The sequence below is a fragment of the Phyllobates terribilis genome, unplaced genomic scaffold (assembly GCF_046119375.1).
Source record: "Phyllobates terribilis strain yellow unplaced genomic scaffold, ASM4611937v1 Scaffold_17__1_contigs__length_24005725, whole genome shotgun sequence".
NCBI classification, from domain to species: domain Eukaryota; kingdom Metazoa; phylum Chordata; class Amphibia; order Anura; family Dendrobatidae; genus Phyllobates; species Phyllobates terribilis.
Window position 1 is genome coordinate 1,168,850 of NW_027362777.1, and position 22,649 is coordinate 1,191,498.

A 22,649-nucleotide genomic window follows, 5' to 3' on the forward strand; every position below is an offset into this window, starting at 1 on the left:
CGTACACACGCGGCTCTGCTCCGTACGCCTCGTACACGTGCAGCTCTACTCCGTACGCCTCGTACACACACGGCTCTGCTCCGCGGCTCTGCTACATCCACACTGTAAACCCCTCCTGACCCCACACATAAACTTCAGCTCATCCAGCACCATGACAACCAGCACAGCAGAGTCCTGCATCCACTGAGGCCCCTGATCATGTGACCCCTGACTCCTCCCCTCCTGTGACCTCATCACAGCTCCTGTGCGCACAGAGCAGCCATATATGTGGTGGCGGCTCTGCAGGTGGAGGTATGTGGAGACCCCATTACTGGGCGCAGGGGGTATTAACCCCTTCAGCACCGAGACTCTTTTGGGGTCTTGTGTTGCCCATTTATAAGAATCATAAGGTTTTTGTTCTGTTTCCTGTAATAGATACATACGACCCAACTATGGAGACAGGAAGGGAGGAAACGTATTGTTCTCATAGTACAGGACCCCTTTACTGGCCCCACAGTGTAATGCCCCCATTATGCCCCTTATGCAGGATGTTGATGCCCCCACACAGTGTAATGCCCCCATTATGCCCCTTATGCAGGATGTATGATGCCCCCACACAGTGTAATGCCCCCATTATGCCCCTTATACAGGATGTATGATGCCCCCACACAGTATAATGCCCCCATTATGCCCGTTATGCAGTTTGTATGATGCCCCCACACAGTGTAATGCCCCCATTATGCCCCTTATGCAGTATGTATGATGCCCCCACAGTGTAATGCCCCTTATGCAGGATGTATGATGCCCCCACACAGTGTAATGTCCCCGTTATGTCCCTTATGCAGTATGTATGATGCCCCCCACACAGTGTAATGCCCCCATTATGCCCCTTATGCAGTGTGTATGATGCCCCCCACACAGTATAATGTTCCCATAGTACCACCTGAGGTTTTACAGTTGGAATAATCCCTCTGGAGTTGGTTTTCCCTTTGCCTGCTCCCCTACATGTAGACCCTCGAGCATGTATACATGCATGTAGGGGAGCAGGCCTTACTAGATATCGAGGCTTTGTACAGTAATATACCGCATGAGGATGGTATCAGAGGAGTAAGACGTTTCTTGAAATCGAGATCAATAGAGTGTAGCAGACATAATGACTTCATGGAGGATCTTCTAAAATTCACTCTTACTCATAACTCCTTTGTTTTTGACAGGAAGTACTTCCACCAGCTCAGGGGTACTGCGATGGGTAGCCTCTGTGCCCCCTCATATGCTAACTTATCCCTGGACTGGTGGGAGGAATCCACAATATTCAGGGATGATGATAAGTGATGGCATCCATATATTGGGGTATGGTACAAATATCTTGATGACATTTTTATCACCTGGTCAGGGACGAGTGAACAATCTTTTGAATTTGTCGGGGAACTCAACATCAATAGAGTGGGCCTGAGATTTACATCTGAATTTATTATAATAATAATTTTTATTTTTATAGCGACAACATATTCCACAGCACTTTACAATTTTAGGGGGGACTTATACAGACAATACAGACTTTACAGAATAAGCATAACTCAGAAATTAAAAGGAGTGAGGGCCCTGCTCGCAAGCTTACAGTCTGTAAGGAAATAGGGGAGACACAAAAGGTAAAATGTATATATATTGTATAATACAGCCTTAATATACTAAATAGGGTAAGTACATAACACCACATGAACTGGTCGCCAGCCAGTATGTGCCAGTATTTTTGAAGAAAATTTTAATATGGGCCAAACTGGGACAGTTAGATAAGTGTGTTGAGGTGATAGGCCAATCTAAAGAAATGGGTTTTTACGGCGCGCTTAAAACTGTGAGTATTGGGAATTAATCAAATTGTCCTGGGTAATGCATTCCAAAGAATTGGTGCAGCATGCGAGAAAACTTGGAGACGGGAGTGAGAGGTTCAGATTATGGAGGATTTTAGTTTTAAGTCATTAGCAGAACGGAGGGCACGGGTAGGGTGATAGACTGACACCAGGGAGGTGATGTAGGGCGGTGCAGAATCGTCAAGAGCTTTGTGGGTAAGAGCAATAAGTTTATATTGAACTCTGTATTGGATGGGCAATCAGTGCAATGACTGGCACAGGGAAGAGGCATTGTTGTATCGGTTGGTGAGGAATATGACCCTGACTGCTGCGTTCAGGACGGATTGGAGAGGGGAATGTTTAGAAAGAGGGAGACCGATAAGTAAAGAGTTGCAATAGTCCAGACGAGAATGAATAAGAGCTACAGTAAGAGTTTTTACAGAGTCAAAGGTAAGAAAATTTCTGATTCTAGAGATGTTTTGGAGGTGTAGATGACACGAGCGAGCGATTTGATGTGAGGAGTGAAGGAAAGATCTGAATCAAGTATGACCCCAAGACAGCGGGCATTTTGCTGGCGAGTAATGATGGAGCCACAAACGGAGATGGCAATATTGGGCATAGGTAGGTTAGTGGAGGGAGGAAATACGAGTAGTTCAGTTTTTGACAGATTCAATTTTAGATAGAGGGAGGACATAGTGTTAGAGACAGCGGAAAGACAATCACTGGTATTTTGTAATAATGCAGGGGTGATGTCCGAAGAAGAGGTGTATAATTGGGTGTCATCAGCATAGAGATGGTACTAAAAACCGAATCTGCTGATTGTTTGTCCAATAGGAGCGGAATATAAGGAGAAAAGAAGGGGGCCTAAGACTGATCATTGAGGAACCACGACAATAAGGGGAAGGGGAGAGGAAGAGGAGCCAGCAAAAGACACAGTGAAGGAGCAGGCAGTGAGGTAGATCCACAGTGTCGAATGCTGCAGAGAGATCCAGGAGAATCAGCAGGGAGTAGTGACCATTAGATTTGGCTGTTAGTAGATCATTAGACATTTTAGTGAGTGCAGTTTCAGTAGAATGTAAAGAGCGGAAACCAGATTGTAAAGGGTCAAGAAGGGAGTTATCTGAGAGATAGCAGATTAGACAGCAGTGGACCAGTCATTCCAGGAGTTTAGAGATAAAGGGAAGATTGGAAATAGGTCTGTAGTTAGCAGCACAGTTCTGGTCGAGGGATGTTTATTTAAGTAATGGATGTATGCTGGCGTGTTTAACCCCTTTATGACCCAGGGCATATTAGTACGTATCTGTGCCCTGGGCCTGATGCGTATTAATACACCCTGGCGATTTCGCCCACACACAAGCGGTGCGGGCGAGATCGCCACCGGGTGTCAGCTGATTGTTACAGCTGACACCCAGTGCTATGTGCAGGGAGCAGCCCCGCACCGCTCCCCGCACATTAACCTCCGAAATGCGATCGAAATCAATCGCAGCATTCCGGTGGCAAGAGGAGGTAAGCTCGATACTTACCTTGTCTGCCGGCGTCCAGCGGCATCGGAGTCCGGTCCCGGATGTTGCCATGGTGACCCGACGTCATCATGACAACATCTGGGACACCAGGAGGCAGGAAGTTGCTTTGGTCATGCACAGTGCACGACCAAAGTAACTTCTCCCTGTGCAGCGCTGACAGACTGCATGGCATAGGGAGCTGCTGCTCTCTATGCCATGCAGCCGATCAGGCTGCAAAAAGTGAAAATCCCATAGTGGGACAATGTGTAAAAGTAATAAAAATGTCAGAAAAAAATAAATAAAAAATATATATATATATATATTGTACCCATAAAAAAATAATCTTATGAAAAAAAAAATAAACCAATAAAAGTACACATATTTGGTATCGCCGCGTCCGGAACGACCTGACCTATAAAACTGTCCTGCTAGTTAACCCTTTTAGTGAACACGATAAAAAAAAAGCAAAAAAACGAAACATAAAACCATGCTTTATCATCATACCGCCAAACAAAAAATGGAATAAAACGCGATCAAAAAGACAAATGTAAATGACTGTCGGCCGAAATATGGAAAAATTATAGCTCTCAAAATATGGCGATGTAAAAACTAGTCTGCAAAAAAATGTGTCTTTTAAGTGTGTGACAGCTGTCAATCATAAAAACCCGTTATGAATCTGGCATCACTGTAATTGCACCGACCCGAATAATAAAGTCGTCTAATCACTTATACCGCACGAGGAACGGTGTAAAAAATAAACTTTAGGGTTAGGGTTGTGCTAGGGTTAGGGTTGGGGTTGGGCTAGGGTTAGGCTAGAGTTAGGGTTGGGCTAAGGTTAGGGTTAGGGTTGGGGCTGGGATTTTTTCAGAAGTAGAAAAAAAAAATGACGATAAGGTGACTAATGTTGAACGCAAGTGCTCGCTACTTGAGTTTGCATCGGGTGCTCGGGTGACATGCTCGAGTCTCCGTCCCAAATGTTTTGCAGCTGTTATACAGCCAAAAAAACCTTGCGGGGATTGCCATGCACCAGCGATCCCCGCATGTTTTTTTTTTGGTGTCTAATAACCGTGAAGCATGCGGGGCGGGGACACGAGCATGTCACTCGAGCACCCGCGATACATGGTGCATATCTGAGCACCCGATGCAAACTCAAATAGCGAGCACTTGCACTCAAGACTAATGACAACTTATTAATATGATGACCTAATGTTATCAAATTCTGTGTCGTACCTCTGGGTTCAAAATGTTCACTATACCCCTTGATAAAATCCTTGAGGTGTGTAGTTTCCAAAATGGGGTCACTTGTGGGGGGTTTCCACTACTTAGGCACATCAGGGGCTCTCCAAACGCAACATGGCATCCGCCCTCGATTCCAGACAATTTTGCATTCAAAAAGTCACACAGTGCTCCTTCCCTTCTGAACTCTGCCGTGCGCCCAAACACTGTATTTTCCCCACATATGGGGTATTGGCTTACTCAGGAAAAATTGCACAACAGTTTTTGGGTTCCATTTTCCCCTCTTACCCTTGTGAAAATAAAAAAATTGGGTCTAAAACATAATTTTTGTGGTAAAAGTTAGATTTTTTTATTTTCACGGCTCCATGTTATAAACTTCTGTAAAACACTTTGGGGTTCAGGATGCTCACCACACATCTAGATAAGTTCCCTGAGGGGTCTAGTTTCCAAAATGGTGTCACTTGTGGGGGGTTTCCACTGTTTAGGCACATCAGGGGCTGTCCAAACACAACATGGTGTCTGCTAATTATTCAAGCAAATTTTACATTCAAAAAGTCAAATAGCGCTCCTTCCCTTCTGAACCCTGCCGCGCGCCCAAACAGTGGTTTTCCCGCACATATGGAGTATCGGCTTACTCAGGAGAAATTGCACAACAAATTGCTTAGTGCAATTTCTCTTACCCTTATGAAAATGCAAAATTGGGAGCTGAAAAACATTTTTGCTGAAAAAATGTGAACATTTTATTTTTACGGTTCAATGTTATAAACTTCTGTGAAGCACCTGGGTGTTCAAGTTGCTCACCACACATCTAGATAGGTTCCCTAAGGGGTATAGTTTCCAAAATGGGTTCACTTGTGGGGGGTTTCCACTGTTTAGGCACATCAGGAGCTCTCCAAACGTAACATGGCGTCCGCTAATTATTCAAGCAAATTTTACATTCAAAAAGTCAAATGGCGCTCCTTCCCTTCCGAGCCCTGCTGTGTTCTCAAACAGTGTTTTTTCCTCACTTATGGGGTATCTGCGTGCTCAGAGGAAATTTCACCACAAATTTTGGGGTCCATTTTTTTCTGTTACCCCTGCGAAAACAAAAAAATTTGGGTCTAAAGTAACATTTTTGTGAAAAAAGTTAAATGTTAATTTTTTTCTTCCACATTCCAAAAATTCCTGTGAAGAACCTGAAGGGTTTTTAAACTTCTTGAATGTGGTTTTGAGCACCTTGAGGGGTGCAGTTTTTAGAATGGTGTCACTCTTGGGTATTTTCTGTCATAAAAGCCCTTCAAAGTCACTTCAAATGTGATGTGGTCCCTAAAAAAAATGGTTTTGTAAATTTTGTTGTAAAAATGAGAAATCGCTGGTCAACTTTTAACCCTTATAGCTCCTTACTAGAAAAAAATTTTGGTTCCAAAATTGCGCTGATGTAAAGTAGACATGTGGGAAATTTTATTTATTAACTATTTTGTGTAACATATCTCTCTGATTTAAGGGCATAAAAATTAAAATTTTGAAAACTAGTTAGGTGAGTGGTGGCAGCTGGAGAAAGGGACTGAAGGAGATGTGAAGGAATAGGGTCACTGGTGCAGGTGGTAGAGCGAGAGGAAGCAAGGAGCCTTGTCACTTCTTCTTCCGTTACTGTTTCGAAGTCAGAAAATGAGCAAGATACAATGTGGGAGGGAGGAGCATGCATAACATGTGGGGATTGAGAAAAAAATTTCCTGTCGGATATGGTCAATTTTTTCTTTGAAATAATTGGCGAGATCGTCAGTGCTGAGGTCGGTGGTTGGGGCCTGTGCTTATTGATTAAGGAGAGAGTGAAAAGTGTCAAACAGGTGTTTAGGATTATTGGACCATGAGATGATTAGGTTGTCAAAGTAGGTTTGTTTGGATAGGTGAAGGGCGGCTTTATAGGTTTTAAGCATAAATTTATAATGGAGGAAATCTTCGGCCAGACAAGATTTTGTCCACAGCCGTTCGGCACACCTGGAGCACCACTGGAAAAAATGTGCTTGCAGCGTGTTCCAGGGTTGTCGCCGTCTGTGCCGAGTTGTTCTCTGTGTAGGAGGTGTGCCTTCATCCAGGGCGCATTGCAATGTTTCGTTATAATGCTTCAGTGCAGAGTCAGGGCATGAGAGGGAGGAGATTGGGGCCAATGATCATTGCAACGTTTTCATAAATTTCTGGGTGTTAATGGCATGTATATTTCTATAAGTGTGGAAAGTAGGGGTGTCTTGAGCAGGGTGACAGTTCTTGACAGAGAATGGGAGAAGGTTGTGATCAGAGAGTGGAAGAGGAGAGTTAGTAATGTCATGTATTGAACAGAGCTGTGCGAAGATCAGGTCAAAGAGTATTTCCATCTTTATGTGTAGGAGAATTAGTAAGCTGTGAAAGGCCGAAGGAGGAAGTTAGCGATAAAAGATGAGCGGCAGATAGGGAGAGGGAATCGCTAATTGGGATGTTAAAGTCTCCCATGATGGGGGTGGGGATGTCATAGGATAGAAAGTTTGGAAGTTAAGTGGCAAAGTGATCCACAAACTGACGGGAGGGGGCCGGAGGGCGATACACAACCGCCACTGGCAGGGAGAAGGGCCGGTAGAGTCTGACTGTGTGGACCTCAAAAGAAGGGATGAAAAGTGAGGGTACTGGGGGATAACCTGAAAAGTACATTTTGTTTAAAGAAGCAGACCAACACCAATTATTACCAGTTGCCTTTCCTGTATGTACTGATCAAGAAGGATTGTAATGGGACCATAGGGACACTCATCTACCATAAACCTTCAAGCACTAATAAACTATTGAAGTGGGATAACCACCACCCCCACCCCCATCCCCATAAAAAGAGGAAAACCCAAGGGCCAAATTTTACGGTTGAGAAGGTACTGCTAGAATGTCACAGATTTTAATATACAGGCAATAGACCTGAACACCAGATTAAGGGATGAAGGGTACTCATGGTACAGTTTAGATTCCGCATCATCGTTTGCAGAAAAATGGTCTTATCCATCAGCTTATCTTTTTCTCATTCAGATCTAAAATACCGGATCCTCTCAGTGAAAGTCATCTATATAAGAACATTTTCCTGATTTATCCAGGAAAATGATGGACAAGATGGTGGAGAGGATATTACACCTCACCCTAGAGATCCTTTTCCGGCTTACTGGAGAGGTGAGAGATTCTGATGACGTCACATTACATCATTCTTATCTATGGGAATAACAGATGGACAGAACTGGAGAGGTGAGGACTCTGGAAATGTCTGTAGTGAGATTTATTAATGTGTCTCTCCATAACCAGAGATTAATCACGAGGCCTCCACCTCACCCCCTGATACATGAGGACATCAATGACCAGAAGATCCTAGAACTCGCCTACAAGATGATTGAGCTGCTGACTGGAGAGGTGACACTGCTGGGAATGCTGGGAAATTATACAGTAATGATATGAAGGGATTGGCGGGATGACGGTATCATTGTATGTGTCAGGTTCCTATAAGGTGTCAGGATGTCGCTGTCTATTTCTCCATGGAGGAGTGGTAGTATTTAGAAGGACACAAAGATCTGTACAAGGACGTCATGATGGAGGTTCCCCAGCCCCTCACATCACCAGGTAATAGACAGGACTAAATGCACACGTCCTATAATAATCTGTATGTAAAGAATGAATTCAGTCCCTGTATGTGTTTCCTCCAGATCTATCCAGTAAGAGGACAACACCAGAGAGATGTCCCCGTCCTCTTCTTCCACAGGACTGTAAAGAAGAAGATCCCAATGTTCCTCAGGATCATCAGGTAGATGGAGAGAAGGTGTCATGAGATTTCCCCTATGATGTGTGGACGGCTGTAAAGGTCATGTCTTCAGTTCTGTTTTATCCACCATTATTATGTTTTATACTTGTGTAATGAGAACGGTGGAGATGACAGGATTAGAGCTGATCATAGATGGGACTTCTCCATCTGTCTGTGACTTTTACAATATTTGTTTCAGGGTGAAGATCTGACCCATATTAATACTACAGAGACATATGTGAGGGGTGATGAGCGGTGTAAAGAGGAGATTCCTACATATGACCACCCAGGTGAGTAGTAACCACTAAATGCAGAGAAGTCACAGATTCTTCTCAGTCCCCATCTGTGGCTGCTTTATCGGTTGTGTAGTCCGGCCATATCACAATCGTGTGATCACCATTTTGCCGCTAGACCACAACATTCTCCTCCGTCTGAAAATATTCAAATTTCTTTGTGTAATTGTGAAAGCCCTTTTCTATAGACCTTACAACCTGGAGGATCCACCAACCCCCTGGGATTAGGAGATGCTGACCGTTACCTGCTCAGATCTGCAAACTATAAAGACAAATGATCGCGTATGTAGAATGTGCTGACAAGTTAGAAAATCACTTGAAGAAAAATATTATGATGGGCCTGTAAGAGAAAGCGGAGGGTAATGATGCTGTTGGCTTCCTAGATCCCTGATATCTTATTGGATGAATCTACCTTCTCTCCCTTCTGTGCTGCTGAATGTGCCCATATGGTCCCTACAAGACCAGGTCCAGTCTTTCTGACCAAAGATCACTTTTATTATCGACATTAAATGTGCGGTGAGGGCCAAGTGTGAATTTCTGTACAATAACAGCAGAGTTTCCCTTTATCCTGACTTTTCAATTTCTTTTAAAACCAACTAACTTCAAACAGGATTGTGATAAACTATACAGAAAACATTACACCTGTGCCATGATATATCTCTAAGCTGTGCGTGGCTGATGGCTGTAATATACATTTATTCACGCCTGCAGGAGATGTGTTGGCATGGCTCGAGCCCTGGTTTCATGGATTCACTCCACGTCATAAATTCCATTATGTTTTCAATCCTAAGGAATTCAGATCACTGCACAATCTCTCCTGAAATGGGGGCACTAATACTTTCTCTACTCTTCTGGTCAGGACTCATAGTTGCTCCAATGGTCCACCATAAATGAGTGCAAGTCCAGTTTAGTGTTGGATTTCTCCCTTCATACATACGTTGTTGTTGGGGATGTTACATGTTTTTATATTCTTTCTTTTTTTTACAAGTTCATTCTGTATGATAGTTTCATTGTGGTTGGATCAGCCGGCCTCACTTATGTGACTCTATAACTCCCTGGTCGTCTTTCAAAAAGATCTCCATTATCTCTTCCAAATGCCCGAGATCTAAATTTAAGACGCCTCATCTCTGCAGTATTATATAAAAGTTCACTTTAAATGTCTAATATTTCTTCTTGACACTCATCTGACAGAAAATATTGTCCCTTACGATAGTTTAGATTGTAGTTACTCATTTTTCCCTGATGAAGACTGTTCAGTTTGATCATTTCAGTAGATGTTTTATTGTCTGTAGTCACAGTTTTTGACTTCAGTAATCCTCTGATTTAACCTCTTCCTGCAGCCAGTATTATGTTTCTAATCAGACCCATTTTTCAAATCTGACATGTGTCACTTTATGTGGTGATAACTTTGGAATTCTTCACAAAGGATAATAGAAAACAAATGGACCTTACAAATTATTTTCCAACTTCTCTTGAATCTGACAATCCCCTATATACGGTTGTACACTACTATCTGGGCACATGGCAGGTTAAGAAGGGAAGAAGCGCCATTAAGCTATTAGGAATGCAGATTTTGCTGGAATAGTTTGCAGACACAATGTATTGGGGGAGCTGGTCTTGGTCACCTGGAAGCTCAAAAGATTGTTACCACGAACAGGCTTGTCACTATCTACCTTTTTTACAGATTTCACAAATTACTTTGCTCATCGCCGTTTAACCCCTCTACATGGATCTGGACTTACACAGAGACCCCTAGGCTTGGGCCACGGTGTTACCTGCTGTTCTGTGGAGTGAGATGGGAAGAAGAACAGTCAGGTAGCGGGGTCAGAGCCAGGAGAGCAGAGAAAGTACAAAATCAGAAGACATAAGAGTAGTCAGTAAACGGGCCGGGGCCACAACAGGAAACAAATACACAAGCCGGGAGCTGAGCACAGATGACTGAACCAGAGGAGAACAAGGCTGGATCTGGCAGCTTCCGGCAATATGCTTCCAGCTTTAGTAGGGTGCGGTGCTCTCCAAATGGCTGAAGCAGGGAGCAGATTACTCCAGCTGGACAGCACGCACACCCATACTGCCAGACAGGATGGTACTACAGGTCCCAGGCTCCCTAATCTTAGTGGCTGGACAGAGCCTGCGCCTTTTACTCCATATTTGGGAGGCAGAATGAACAAACAGTTGAACACCACTCTCCACTGGTTCATCCTATGAGATTTTCTATTAGATGGTCATTGTCCTGGTGAATAAGTGAATTGTTTAATATAACTTGCCTTTTTTACAGTCAGTTTAAGTAGAAATGTTCAAATATATAAAATTCAAGGATTTTTTATTAAAAAATAATAATTGGTTTTCTTCTTGGCAGATGTCCGTACCAGGAGATCAGAGGGACAGCTGACACCTTCAATTTTCAAATCAGATAATTTTGAGATCTCACAGGATACAATTGAAATGAATGACATTACTCCAGATATACCATCATCCCTTCACAGCAGACCTCAATCATCTGATCCTATGAAACAGGTCCTGTCTTCTCATTCATTACCGACTACTAAGGAAAATCAAAGTCACAAAATAAGCATTAAAAAACAAACTGCTCCTAATGCAAAGAAGCCATTTTCACATTCAGGATATGGAAATAGTTTTCCTCTCAAAAAGTCTTTTCTTAAAAATCAAAAAATTCACACAGCAGAGAAAAGATTTTCTTGCTCCAAGTGTGGGAGATGTTTTAATCAGAAATCAAGTCTTGTTAGGCACCAGATAACTCACACAGGAGAGAAGCCATTTTCCTGTTCAGAATGTGGGAAATGTTTTACAGAGAAATCAACTCTTATCAAACATCAGAGAACTCACACAGGGGAGAAGCCTTTTCCATGTTCAGAATGTAGAAAATGTTTTAACCAAAAATCATATCTTAATATACATCAGAGAACTCACACAGTGGAGAAGCCATTTTCATGTGCAGAATCTGGGAAATGTTTTGCAAAGAAATCAAATCTTTTCCAACATCAGAGAACTCACACAGGGGAGAAGCCTTTTCCATGTTCAGAATGTGGAAAATGTTTTACAGAGAAATCAACTCTTATCAACCATCAGAGAACTCACACAGGAGAGAAGCCATTTTCATGTTCAGAATGTGGGAAATATTTTACTGTGAAATCAAATCTTATCAAACATCAGAAAACTCACACAGGGGAGAAGCCTTTTCCATGTTCAGAATGTGGAAAATGTTTTAACCAGAAATCTAGTTTTCTTAAGCACCAGAGAACCCACACGGGGGCAAAGGCTTTTTCATGTTCAGATTGTGGGAAATGTTTTGTACAGAAAGCGCATTTTGATAACCACCAGAGAACCCACACAGGGAAGAATGCCGCAGCTACGCCCAACTAGTCTCTGTACAGACAAGAAAGACCCTAGCTGCACAACTAGAAACGCCACCACAGACCTAACTCCCTAATAAGTCGTTGAGGAGTTTCTCATACCTCCTTAGGAATCAGAGGGGAGGCTGCAACACACTGTCAACAAGGGGAAAGGAAAGTATGAAGTAAAATACGAAGACCCTGAATGAGAAACAAAAACTCATTAATATAGGGCAAAGAAGGCAAGCTAAGGAGAACCAAAAATAAAAGGAACAAGTATAATCTCCCAGAAACCTAACATTGTTTGAATGAAAAGGTACTGGGAAGGAAAGCAAACTGACCGGGAGGATAGTTTCACCTTTGTGGTGAAACTTACAAAATTCATCCTCACCAACTGTATATGTAAAACCCGTCCATTTATAATGACCACGGACAAGATAAAGATTCCCAACTCACATCAGGACCACAAGATCCCAGGTACTTTCAGCTGCATCACAATGAACTTAATTATATGTTCCAAATGTCCAACTGGGGGTCTGTATGTAGGGGAGACAGGGCAAAAACTAAAAACAAGGATGAATTCTTATCGCCACACAAAAAAAGAAAAGAAAGAATAGACCTACTTGTGTCCACGCATATTTACGGCCACAACTGCTTATCCCTTTCCCATACTGATAGTTCTGCTTCACGTCACTTGTCTTATTTATTGCACTATTCCTGTGCCCTGTTGTGCATAAATATGTGACTCTTCAGATTTTTGTGTTATACTATATCTGATGAAGGACCTGAGTAGTCTCGAAAGCTTACTGACTAATGGCTAACTGAAAAGATGGTATCAACCACTGAGGACTTGCAAATTTTAATATTTTTCTCCATACAGCAATTTTAAGATCTCTCCACAGGTGTTCAATGGGATTTAGGTCCGGATTCATTGCTGGTCAGAACTGTCCAGAACTTTGTTTCCATCCATTTTCTGGGTGCTTCTTGAATTATGTTTGGGGTCATTGTCATGCTGAAAGACCCATGACCTAGGACGCAAACCCAGCTTTCTGACACTAGGCACTACATTGTGCCCCAAAATCCTTTGCTAATCTTCAGATTTCATGATGCCTTGCACAGTTAAGGTACCTAGTGCCAGAGGCAGCAAAACAACCCAAAACATCTTTGAAGGGCCACCATATTTGACTGTATGTGTTGTAAATTTATTGATTATGTTGCGCACCTTGGACAGAGGAACATCCGGATCTCTAAAGATGGACTTATAACCTTGAAATTATTGATATTTTTCAAAAATTTTGGTTTTCAAGTCCTCAGACTCATGCGAAGATTGAATCAACTTCTCCCTTTTTTATCTGGTTTTAGTTGTGATTTTCATATTGCCCACACCTACTATTTGCGACAATTGTGTTTGAACAAGCTTCACATGATTGAAACAAAGTTGTTTACCCACAATTTTGGCAAGGTGTCAACAATTTTGTCCGACCTATTTTATGTGGTTTTGTGTGAAATTATGTTCAAGTTGCCTTTTTTTTCTGTGTTTTCTTGTGTTGTTCCAATACACACAAAGGAAATAAGCCTGTATAACAAAACATGTAATTGCAATAATTTTCTGGGAGAATTACTTCATTTTCTGGAACAATTTCAAGGGATCCAACACTTTTCACCATGACTTGTTTTTGTTGCCTTTTTAATTTGTTGCAGCATATCATCCTTTTCATGTTCAGCTACAGTGGTGGTCAAAAGTATTGGCACCCCTGCAATTCTGTCAGATAATACTCAGTTTCTTCCTGAAAATGATTGCAATCACATTCTTTGGTCTTATTATCTTCATTTAATTTGCTTGCAAGGAAAAAACACAAAAGAGAATGAAGCAAAAATGAAATCATTGATCATTTCACACAAAACTCCAAAAATGGGCCAGACAAAAGTATTGGCACCCTCAGCCTAATACTTGGTTGCACAACCTTTAGCTAAAATAACTGCGAACAACCGCTTCCGGTAACCATCAATGAGTTTCTTACAATGCTCTGCTGGAATTGTAGACCATTCTTCTTTGGCAAACTGCTCCAGGTCCCTGATATTTGAAGGGTGCCTTCTCCAAACTGCCATTTTGAGATCTCTCCACAGGTGTTCTATGGGATTCAGGTCTGGACTCATTGCTGGCCACCTTAGAAGTCTCCAGTGCTTTCTCTCCAACCATTTTATAGTGCTTTTGGAAGTGTGTTTTGGGTAATTGTCCTGCTAGAAGACCCATGACCTCTGAGGGAGACCCAGCTTTCTCACACTGGCCCCTACATTATGCTGCAAAATTTGTTGGTAGTCTGCAGACTTCATAATGCCATGCACATGGTCAAGCAGTCCAGTGCCAGAGGCAGCAAAGCAACCCCAAAACATCAGGGAACCTCCGCCATGTTTGACTGTAGGGACCGTGTTCTTTTCTTTGAATGCCTCTTTTTTTTTCCTTTACACTCTATGTTGATGCTTTTTCCCAAAAAGCTCGACTTTTGTCTCATCTGACCATAGAACATTCTTCCAAAACGTTTTAGGCTTTCTCAGGTAAGTTTTGGCAAACTCCAGCCTGGCTTTCTTATGTCTCGGGGTAAGAAGTGGGGTCTTCCTGGGTATCCTACCATACAGTCTCCCTTTTCATTCAGACGCCGACGGATAGTACGGGTTGACACTGTTGTACCCTCGGACTGCAGGGCAGCTTGAACTTGTTTGGATGTTAGTCGAGGTTCTTTATCCACCATCCGCACAATCTTGCGTTGAAATCTCTCGTCAATTTTTCTTTTCCATCCACATCTAGGGAGGTTAAATACTTGAAGAAAGAAATACGACCATATCAACCCAAAATAATAATAAAATTTAACTTTTATTCATAAATAGTATAAAAAGTTACTTCATAATCAATATAGGGCACAGTACAAGAATACATAAAAACACATATCATGTATGATGACCATCTCATTGAAGGGACGATCCAGTCCACATGTAATAGGCTCCGAGGCACCACAGCAAAAAAGCATATATATAGTCCTTCATATAACAGACCAATAAAGAGGATTATCAAATGACCACAGTTCATAACCTATACTGTCAGGGTGCCATATACCTAGGCTAAGATATACCTTCATCATATCAAACGCCACATAAGGGACACTAGTAATAGCCACTATAGCACCATTATAATCGAGGTATAACAGCTAGAATGGTTCAGTTAATAGAGTTATGTTGACAGGGTGTATACCAAGCGAGTATAAAGATAGGTGAGTAAAAAACAAGTGCTGCGTTATGTAGGGGAGAATTACCTGGGCCACAAGCTGTGATGTCAGGGCACCCTCACGTGGACCGCTCGTCCACCCCAACGCACGTTTCGGCGTTTGCCTTCTTCAGGGGGTGTCAACTTCCTCTAGGGGCGTGTATATTTAAATGTTGTGTTGGCCAATCGAGTGAAGGGGGTGGACCCGCAGTAATGCGCGCAGCGTCCCCGCTACCAAGCAACCGGTGGCGCGGGCGTCATGCAAGGGATCACGTGATGGTCACATGGACCCAAGCGATACAGGTCCTTGCATAGAGACGCCAGGTGGCACGGGGTACTCAGAAAGCGGCGACGCTCGCGCGTAAGGTCCTTAAACCTCCCATAGTCAGGAACCATAGCAAGAGGTATAAGCTCAATTAAATGATATATATACTTCCACTACCACCACATAGATATATAGGTAGATCGTATAATAGAGACAGTATCCCAACCAAATGAATTAACAATATGGCAATCTGCATACAATATATCATCACATCAAGTAGTATATATAACAATATGACAAAATGCCTATACAGATCATGTTCAATCCCATATATATATAGAGAGAGGAATGTGGAAAAATCATATTGTCCTAGCATTAATATATAGTAGGTGGAATATCAAAAGATAACATCCTATATATCACCATGATTAAATCAAGGGGGACAATATCTAATGTAGGGGTAGCGAACTTCCCAGATATAACTTCCATTTAAACCAATTAACATATAAGGATCTTCAAACGCGAAAGGAAGATCCACAATATATATACACTGCAGTAGTCATTCCCGGATGAAATAGATTATTCAGTATATTCTTATTCACATATTCATCCATATGATATCAGCCATAATGAAGAGACAACACGCCAGAGGAAGTAAACTGCAAACGGATGATGAAGAATACTAAAAATAATAATAAAAAAATGTTAAAATCATAAAAACCACAACAAAATATGTGACAGGGGAGAGATTAAAGAAAGGGAGCGAAGCTGAGATTCTCATTCAGTCCATTGGGATGTACAGTATTTAATCGCCAAATCCATCTAGATTCGAGCTGAGCCAAGCGTTGGCTCAGTTTACCTCCACGAATACCAACTCTTAACGCATCTATCCCACGAACCCTCAGGAGGGAGCTATCGCAGTCATGATGGAGTTTAAAATGTTTAGGTATAGTCCTGAGTGTGGAGGGATCCGCGCAGTCGATCGCCGCCAATATCCCCAATACATGTTCTCTTATTCTCACTTTGAGTTGGCGCGTTGTTAGGCCAACATAAATAAGCCCACAGGGGCAAGTAGCATAATAAATAACAAAGCGTGAGATACATGTAATGCGGCTCCTTATTTCATAGGTTTTCGTGCCAGCTGCATTGGAGAAAATATTGGTTCTATCCATATTGGGGCAAGCGACGCATCGACCGCACGGAAAACTACCACATTCAGGACCCGATGCACCAAAAATTGTAGACATGCCAGACACAGTTTGGTAGTGACTATGTACAAGATAGTCACGGAGATTCTTGGAGCGGCGTACAGTAATGGGTGAGCGATCAGGAAGGATTTTTGACAATACCGGATCTATCAGGAGGATGGGCCAAGCTTGAGTCAAGCATTTCCTCATCCGTCCGAATTGTCCATGGTAGTTTGTTATAAATCTAGGTTTGTCATTGATCTTAGGATTTCTTTGCAAATAAAGCAAATCGTACCTATTTGAATATTTAGCGCGATGGTACGCTCTTTTAACCACCCGTTTACTGTAGCCCCTCTCATAGAATCTCTTCTTCATGTCCTTGGACTGTCTAACAAAATCTTCATCACTGGAACAAAGTCTGCGGAGACCCAGAAATTGCCCAGTGGGTACAGATCGAACCATCCACGGGGGATGGGAGGACGATGCGTGGAGCAACATATTCTTGGAGGTATCCTTTCTATAGATGTTTGTTTGTATCAAATTATTATGATCCCTTGTAAGGGTAACATCAAGAAAGTTCACTGTGTCAATATCCCAATTGAAAGTAATATAGATATTCATCTCATTAGTGTTGAGGAGTTGCACAAATGTTTGCAAGTCCTCAACCGAACCCTGCCAGATCAGCAGGATATCGTCAATGTAGCGCGTCCAAAAAGGGACGCGATCCATTGACGCCCGCCGATCCGGCAGGGAGAGGCCCCTCTCCCACAGCCCCAGGAACAAATTAGCATAGGCCAGCGCAAAAGATGCACCCATTGCAGTACCCTGGAGCTGTAGGTAGAAGGACCCCTTAAAAGTGAAAAAGTTGTGGGTAAGGGAAAATTCCAAGAGGCACATCACCAAGTCGACAATATCTCTCGGTAGATTAGAGCAGTGGTCCCCAACCTTTTTTGCACCAGGGACCGGCTTGAAGCAAGATCATTTTTCCATGGCCCAGCAAGGAGGGGGTGGGGTGGGCGGGGCTTTGGTCATATGGGGGCGGGGTAATGGAGGGATTTGGAGTTTAGTGCATACTTATCATATAGTGTAGACCAGGTCCCCGCCAGGAGCTATGCCAGGAGCCCCACATAATGTGCTGTGCCAGGAGCCGCATCACTGAGGCCCCATCACGCCCTGCAGCAGGACAGGGCAGCTGTCCTGACAGCTGCTGTTCAGCTGCATTTACTTCATCCCAGGGGCGGACACAGACTGTAGTGGGCCCCTGTGCAAGAAATTTTTGGGGGCTCCCCCCACCCTTCATAAGGCAACAAAGTTATGTAAACATAACCCCCCCATGTGCATCTCTCACCACCCCATGTGCAGCTCACCCCCGTGCATCTCTCATCCCCCTCCGTGCATCTCTCATCCCCCTCCGTGCATCTCTCATCCACCCCCCGTGCATCTCTCATCCCCTCCGTGCATCTCTCATCCCCCCCGTGCATCTCTCACCCCCCCGTGCATCTCTCATCCACCCCCCGTGCATCTCTCATCCCCCTCCGTGCATCTCTCATCCCCCCCGTGCATCTCTCACCCCCCCGTGCATCTCTCATCCACCCCCCGTGCATCTCTCACCCCCCCGTGCATCTCTCACCCCCCCATGCATCTCTCATCCACCCCCCGTGCATCTCTCATCCCCCCCATGCATCTCTCACCCCCCCGTGCATCTCTCATCCCCCCCGTGCATCTCTCACCCCCCCGTGCATCTCTCACCCCCCCGTGCATCTCTCACCCCCCCCCCGTGCATCTCTCATCCACCCCCCGTGCATCTCTCATCCCCCCCGTGCATCTCTCACCCCCCCGTGCATCTCTCATCCACCCCCCGTGCATCTCTCACCCCCCCCCGTGCATCTCTCACCCCCCCGTGCATCTCTCACCCCCCCGTGCATCTCTCATCCACCCCGTGCATCTCTCATCTCTCCCCTCCCTCCCATGTGCATCTCTCATCTCTCCCCTCCCCCCATGTGCATCTCTCATCTCTCCCCTCCCCCCATGTGCATCTCTCCCCTCCCCCCATGTGGATCTCTCCCCTCCCCCATGTGCATCTCATCTCTCCCCTCCCCCCCATGTGGATCTCTCATCTCTCCCCTCCCCCATGTGCATCTCTCCCCTCCCCCCCATGTGGATCTCTCATCTCTCCCCTCCCCCATGTGCATCTCTCATCTCTCCCCTCCCCCCATGTGCATCTCCCATTCCCCCCACTCCTAGTTAATTGTATTTAAAAAAAAATAAAACTTGTTATACTTACCCCCATGCGATCCCTGCAGAATCCTGGCGCTCGTCCAAATCGCTGACACCAGGTTCTCCTGACTTCCGGCCATGTGACGGCGCCGTCACATGACCGGAAGTCAGGGGAATCATGAAGGTGCTGCCGCAGCAGCGCAGCGCTAAGATGTCCCGGACCCGGCGCTTAGCATGCGGCCGGGGGCCCCATGAGGAGAGAGACGCACAAGAGGGGGGCTCCGAGGGGGCTCCTACCGGCCGGGCCCCATACTGGAGTCAGGGCAGTCATGCCCTGATGGCGGCCCTGCTGGAGGCTGGAGGGGCCCCCTCTCCCCGCGGACCGGCTGAAAAACCCCAACGGCCCGGTCCTGGTCCGCGGACCGGCGGTTGGGGACCTCTGGATTAGAGGTATTGAGGAAAAAAGCGCAAGCTCTTAGACCATCCACATGCTTGATATTAGTATAAAGTGATTCCACATCACCCGTCACAAGAATCATTTCTGGGTCCAAATACAATCCATCAACTTTCTTAAGTAGATCACATGTATCTAAAAGAAATTCTTTATTGGTCTGTTATATGAAGGACTATATATATGCTTTTTTGCTGTGGTGCCTCGGACCCTATTACATGTGGACTGGATCGTCCCTTCAGTGAGATGGTCATCATACATGATATGTGTTTTTCTGTATTCTTGTACTGTGCCCTATATTGATTATGAAGTAACTTTTTATACTATTTATGAATAAAAGTTAAATTTTATTATTATTTTGGGTTGATATGGTCGTATTTATTTCTTCAAGTATTTATCTATGTCGAACGACTTAACCTATATTCCTACCATTAGGTGCTAGCCATTGAGCAGTATATATATTATCTTTAATATGCACCAATTGAGAAACTTATATTGGATCTAGGGAGGTTAGCCACAGTGCTATGGGCTTTAAACTTCTTGATGACACTGCGCTTGGAAGACACAGGAACATTCAGGTCTTTGGAGATGGACTGACTTGTAGCGTTGAGATTGCTCATGCTTCCTCACAATTTGGTTTCTCAAGTCCTCAGACAGTTCTTTGGTCTTCTTTCTTTTCTCCATGCTCAATGTGGTACACACAAGGACACAGGACAGACGTTGAGTCAACTTTAATCCATGTTAACTGGCTGCAAGTGTGATTTAGTTATTGCCAACACCTGTTAGGTGCCACAGGTAAGTTACAGGTGCTGTTAATTACATGAATTAGAGAAGCATCACATGATTTTTCAAACAGTGCCAATACTTTTGTCCACCCCCTTTTTTAGGTTTGGTGTGGAATTATATCCAATTTGGCTTTAGGACAATTCTTTTTGTGTTTTTTCATTGAAGACAAATTAAATGAAGATAATACCAAAGAATTTGTGATTTCAATCATTTTCAGGAAGAAACGGAGTATTATCTGACAGAATTGCAGGGGTGCCAATACTTTTGGCCACCACTGTATATTAGGAAGCTTGTAGCAAAGTCCAATTAGCAGCTTTCCATTATTGCCATTTCCATGTACATCTACCCATACTGGTTTTAAAATGCAGAGGGCCAAAATGAAAAACTTGGACAAAGTTGTGGACCAACCAGTATACAGAATAATGGGCCCCACATAGTCCTCCATACAGAATAATGGGCCCCACATAGTCCTGCATACAGTATGATTGGCCTCACATAACTTTCCATACAGTATAATGGGCCCCACATAACTTTCCATACAGTATAATGGGCCCCACATAACTTTCCATACAGTACAATGAGCCCCACATAGCTTTCCATACAGTATAATGGGCCTCACATAGTCCTCCATGCAAAATAATGGCCCCACATAGGTGTGGTGGTTCTGGTGTCGTGGGTCAAATATAATCACCAAGAGTTGGGCATGTGTGCAGTACATTGTCGAAGCTCCCCCCCATATCGTCATTGAGCTTGAGGTCTTAAGTTGGTTTTAACGAAAATACCCCTCTACCTATTTTTCTTTCCTATCCGTTTCAATGTAGTCTAACCCTCTGTTTGTCACCCAGTCATGGCTTTCACCCAGCCAGCTTTCTGTAATGCCCACCACGTCGTAATCTGTGGCTGACCTAAGAGACTCTGATTCATTCATTTTGTTTTCAAGACTTCTTGCATTTGCCTGCAGACATTTAATACTATTAACACATTTATTACTGCTACTCGTCTCCTTACTTTCCTTGAATGTCTCACTCTCTGTCTACTCTACCCCCTTATTTGCACAGCTACCTTCCCTCCCCCCAGATCCTAGGTTGAAAGCTCCTCCATCCATCTGACCATTTTTTCCCCCAGCACATCTGCATTCTCCCCATTGAGGTGCAGCCTGTCCCTATCGTAAAGCCTGTAGCCGACAGAGAAGTCAGCTCAGTTCTCCATGAACCTAAGCTCTTTCTTCCTGACAATTATCTCCTTAAGTTCCCGCTGACTTTTTAGTGACGTAGTGGAATCAGCAGTATTTCTGAAGACACCACCTGTACTTCAGCTTCTCTCCTAATTCCCTGTAATCATTTTTAAAGACCTTTCACCTCCCTCTAACTTTGTCATTGGTACCAATGTGTACAATGACTGCTAGGTTTTCCCCAGCCCCACCCAATAATCTGTCTATCTGATCGCCTGAAGATCCCCCTGTTAGGGGCACACAAAATGTGTGTGTTCTCGTCTTAAGTTGTCTGCCGCCAAACTGTATATAGGATCTATACGGTTGGAGAAATCACAAATGAAAACTGAGTAGTGTCTCAAATAGGCTTTTTATAGGAAATATCAAGGACCTTTCCACACATTACCTCATTTCCTTATCTCATAATTATGGCTGACATCTGTCGCTAATGGGTCATTATTTTAATATGTAAACAATTAAGTCAAGCTGACTCTCAATTAAATCAGTTAAGTCTGTCTTGCAAGTAAGGTTCAAAGGTCAATCAGTATAGTCACTTATCTTTTATTATTCTGTAATTTCCCTAAAAGAAATAAAGATCATTAGCAAGCTCTTATTATCAGATTAATATGTTAGTCAATAATCATTAGGGATTTTCCATAATTCCATGTTCCACGTAGTATGTGGATGTTTGATCATTATGAGGTTATTGGTGCAATGTGGTACGGGCAGGAGGAGGGCATTTTGGATTGTCTGCAATTCTTAATACATAAAAGTATGGAGTTCCATTTTCATATAACTTCCATAATCATACATATATTTATCTATAACACCCCAAATTAACTTAGGAATTATTTTAAGGACCATAATCTTTCCACTTGACGAGATAATGCAGACGATACCTGACCCACCTGGAACCAAGAATTCGCCTTACTTCATACTCCCAATACCCTTCCAAATCCACCTCAATTATGTCTTGAGGTCCCCTCAAATTTTTTTAACCGCTTCCTGACCGCCCACTGTACATAAACGTCGGCGATGCCTGGGCTCTGTGCAGCGCCGACGTTTATGAACGGTCGGCGGTCCCGCAGCCCTCAGGACCCCCAGGGTCCTGCAAGTGCTGCGGTTGCGGTTCAGAGCGACAGCTCTGACAGGGGACATCTTTGGGACCTGATTGGATCAGGTCCCAATGGTGTTAATTAACCCTTTGCTATCTTCTACAGTACAGACCAAAAGTTTGGACACACCTTCTCATTTAAAGATTTTTCTGTATTTTCATGACTTTGAAA

At 43.6% G+C, this 22,649-nt stretch overlaps 3 protein-coding genes across 3 annotated transcripts in view; all 3 read left to right on the forward strand.

Moving 5' to 3' along the window:
* The first annotated feature begins 224 nt into the window (after positions 1-224).
* On the forward strand, positions 225-8,158 carry LOC141176208 (gastrula zinc finger protein XlCGF53.1-like). Its single transcript, XM_073660193.1, has 4 exons — positions 225-291; positions 7,586-7,723; positions 7,853-7,957; positions 8,041-8,158. Exons 2-4 carry the CDS (start codon positions 7,655-7,657, stop codon positions 8,092-8,094), a joined length of 228 nt encoding a protein of 75 aa, XP_073516294.1. The 5' UTR covers positions 225-291; positions 7,586-7,654; the 3' UTR covers positions 8,095-8,158.
* A 91-nt stretch (positions 8,159-8,249) lies between these two features.
* LOC141176209 (uncharacterized) lies at positions 8,250-14,203 on the forward strand. Its single transcript, XM_073660194.1, has 3 exons — positions 8,250-8,345; positions 8,542-8,632; positions 10,995-14,203. Exon 3 carries the CDS (start codon positions 11,081-11,083, stop codon positions 12,017-12,019), a length of 939 nt encoding a protein of 312 aa, XP_073516295.1. The 5' UTR covers positions 8,250-8,345; positions 8,542-8,632; positions 10,995-11,080; the 3' UTR covers positions 12,020-14,203.
* Positions 14,204-17,014: 2,811 nt separating this feature from the next.
* Positions 17,015-22,649, forward strand: part of LOC141176173 (uncharacterized) — a 46,912-nt gene continuing 41,277 nt past the window's right edge. The window contains exon 1 of the mRNA XM_073660168.1: positions 17,015-17,141. Within this exon, the coding sequence (XP_073516269.1) occupies positions 17,015-17,141 (127 nt within the window). The remainder of the gene's footprint in view (positions 17,142-22,649) is intronic.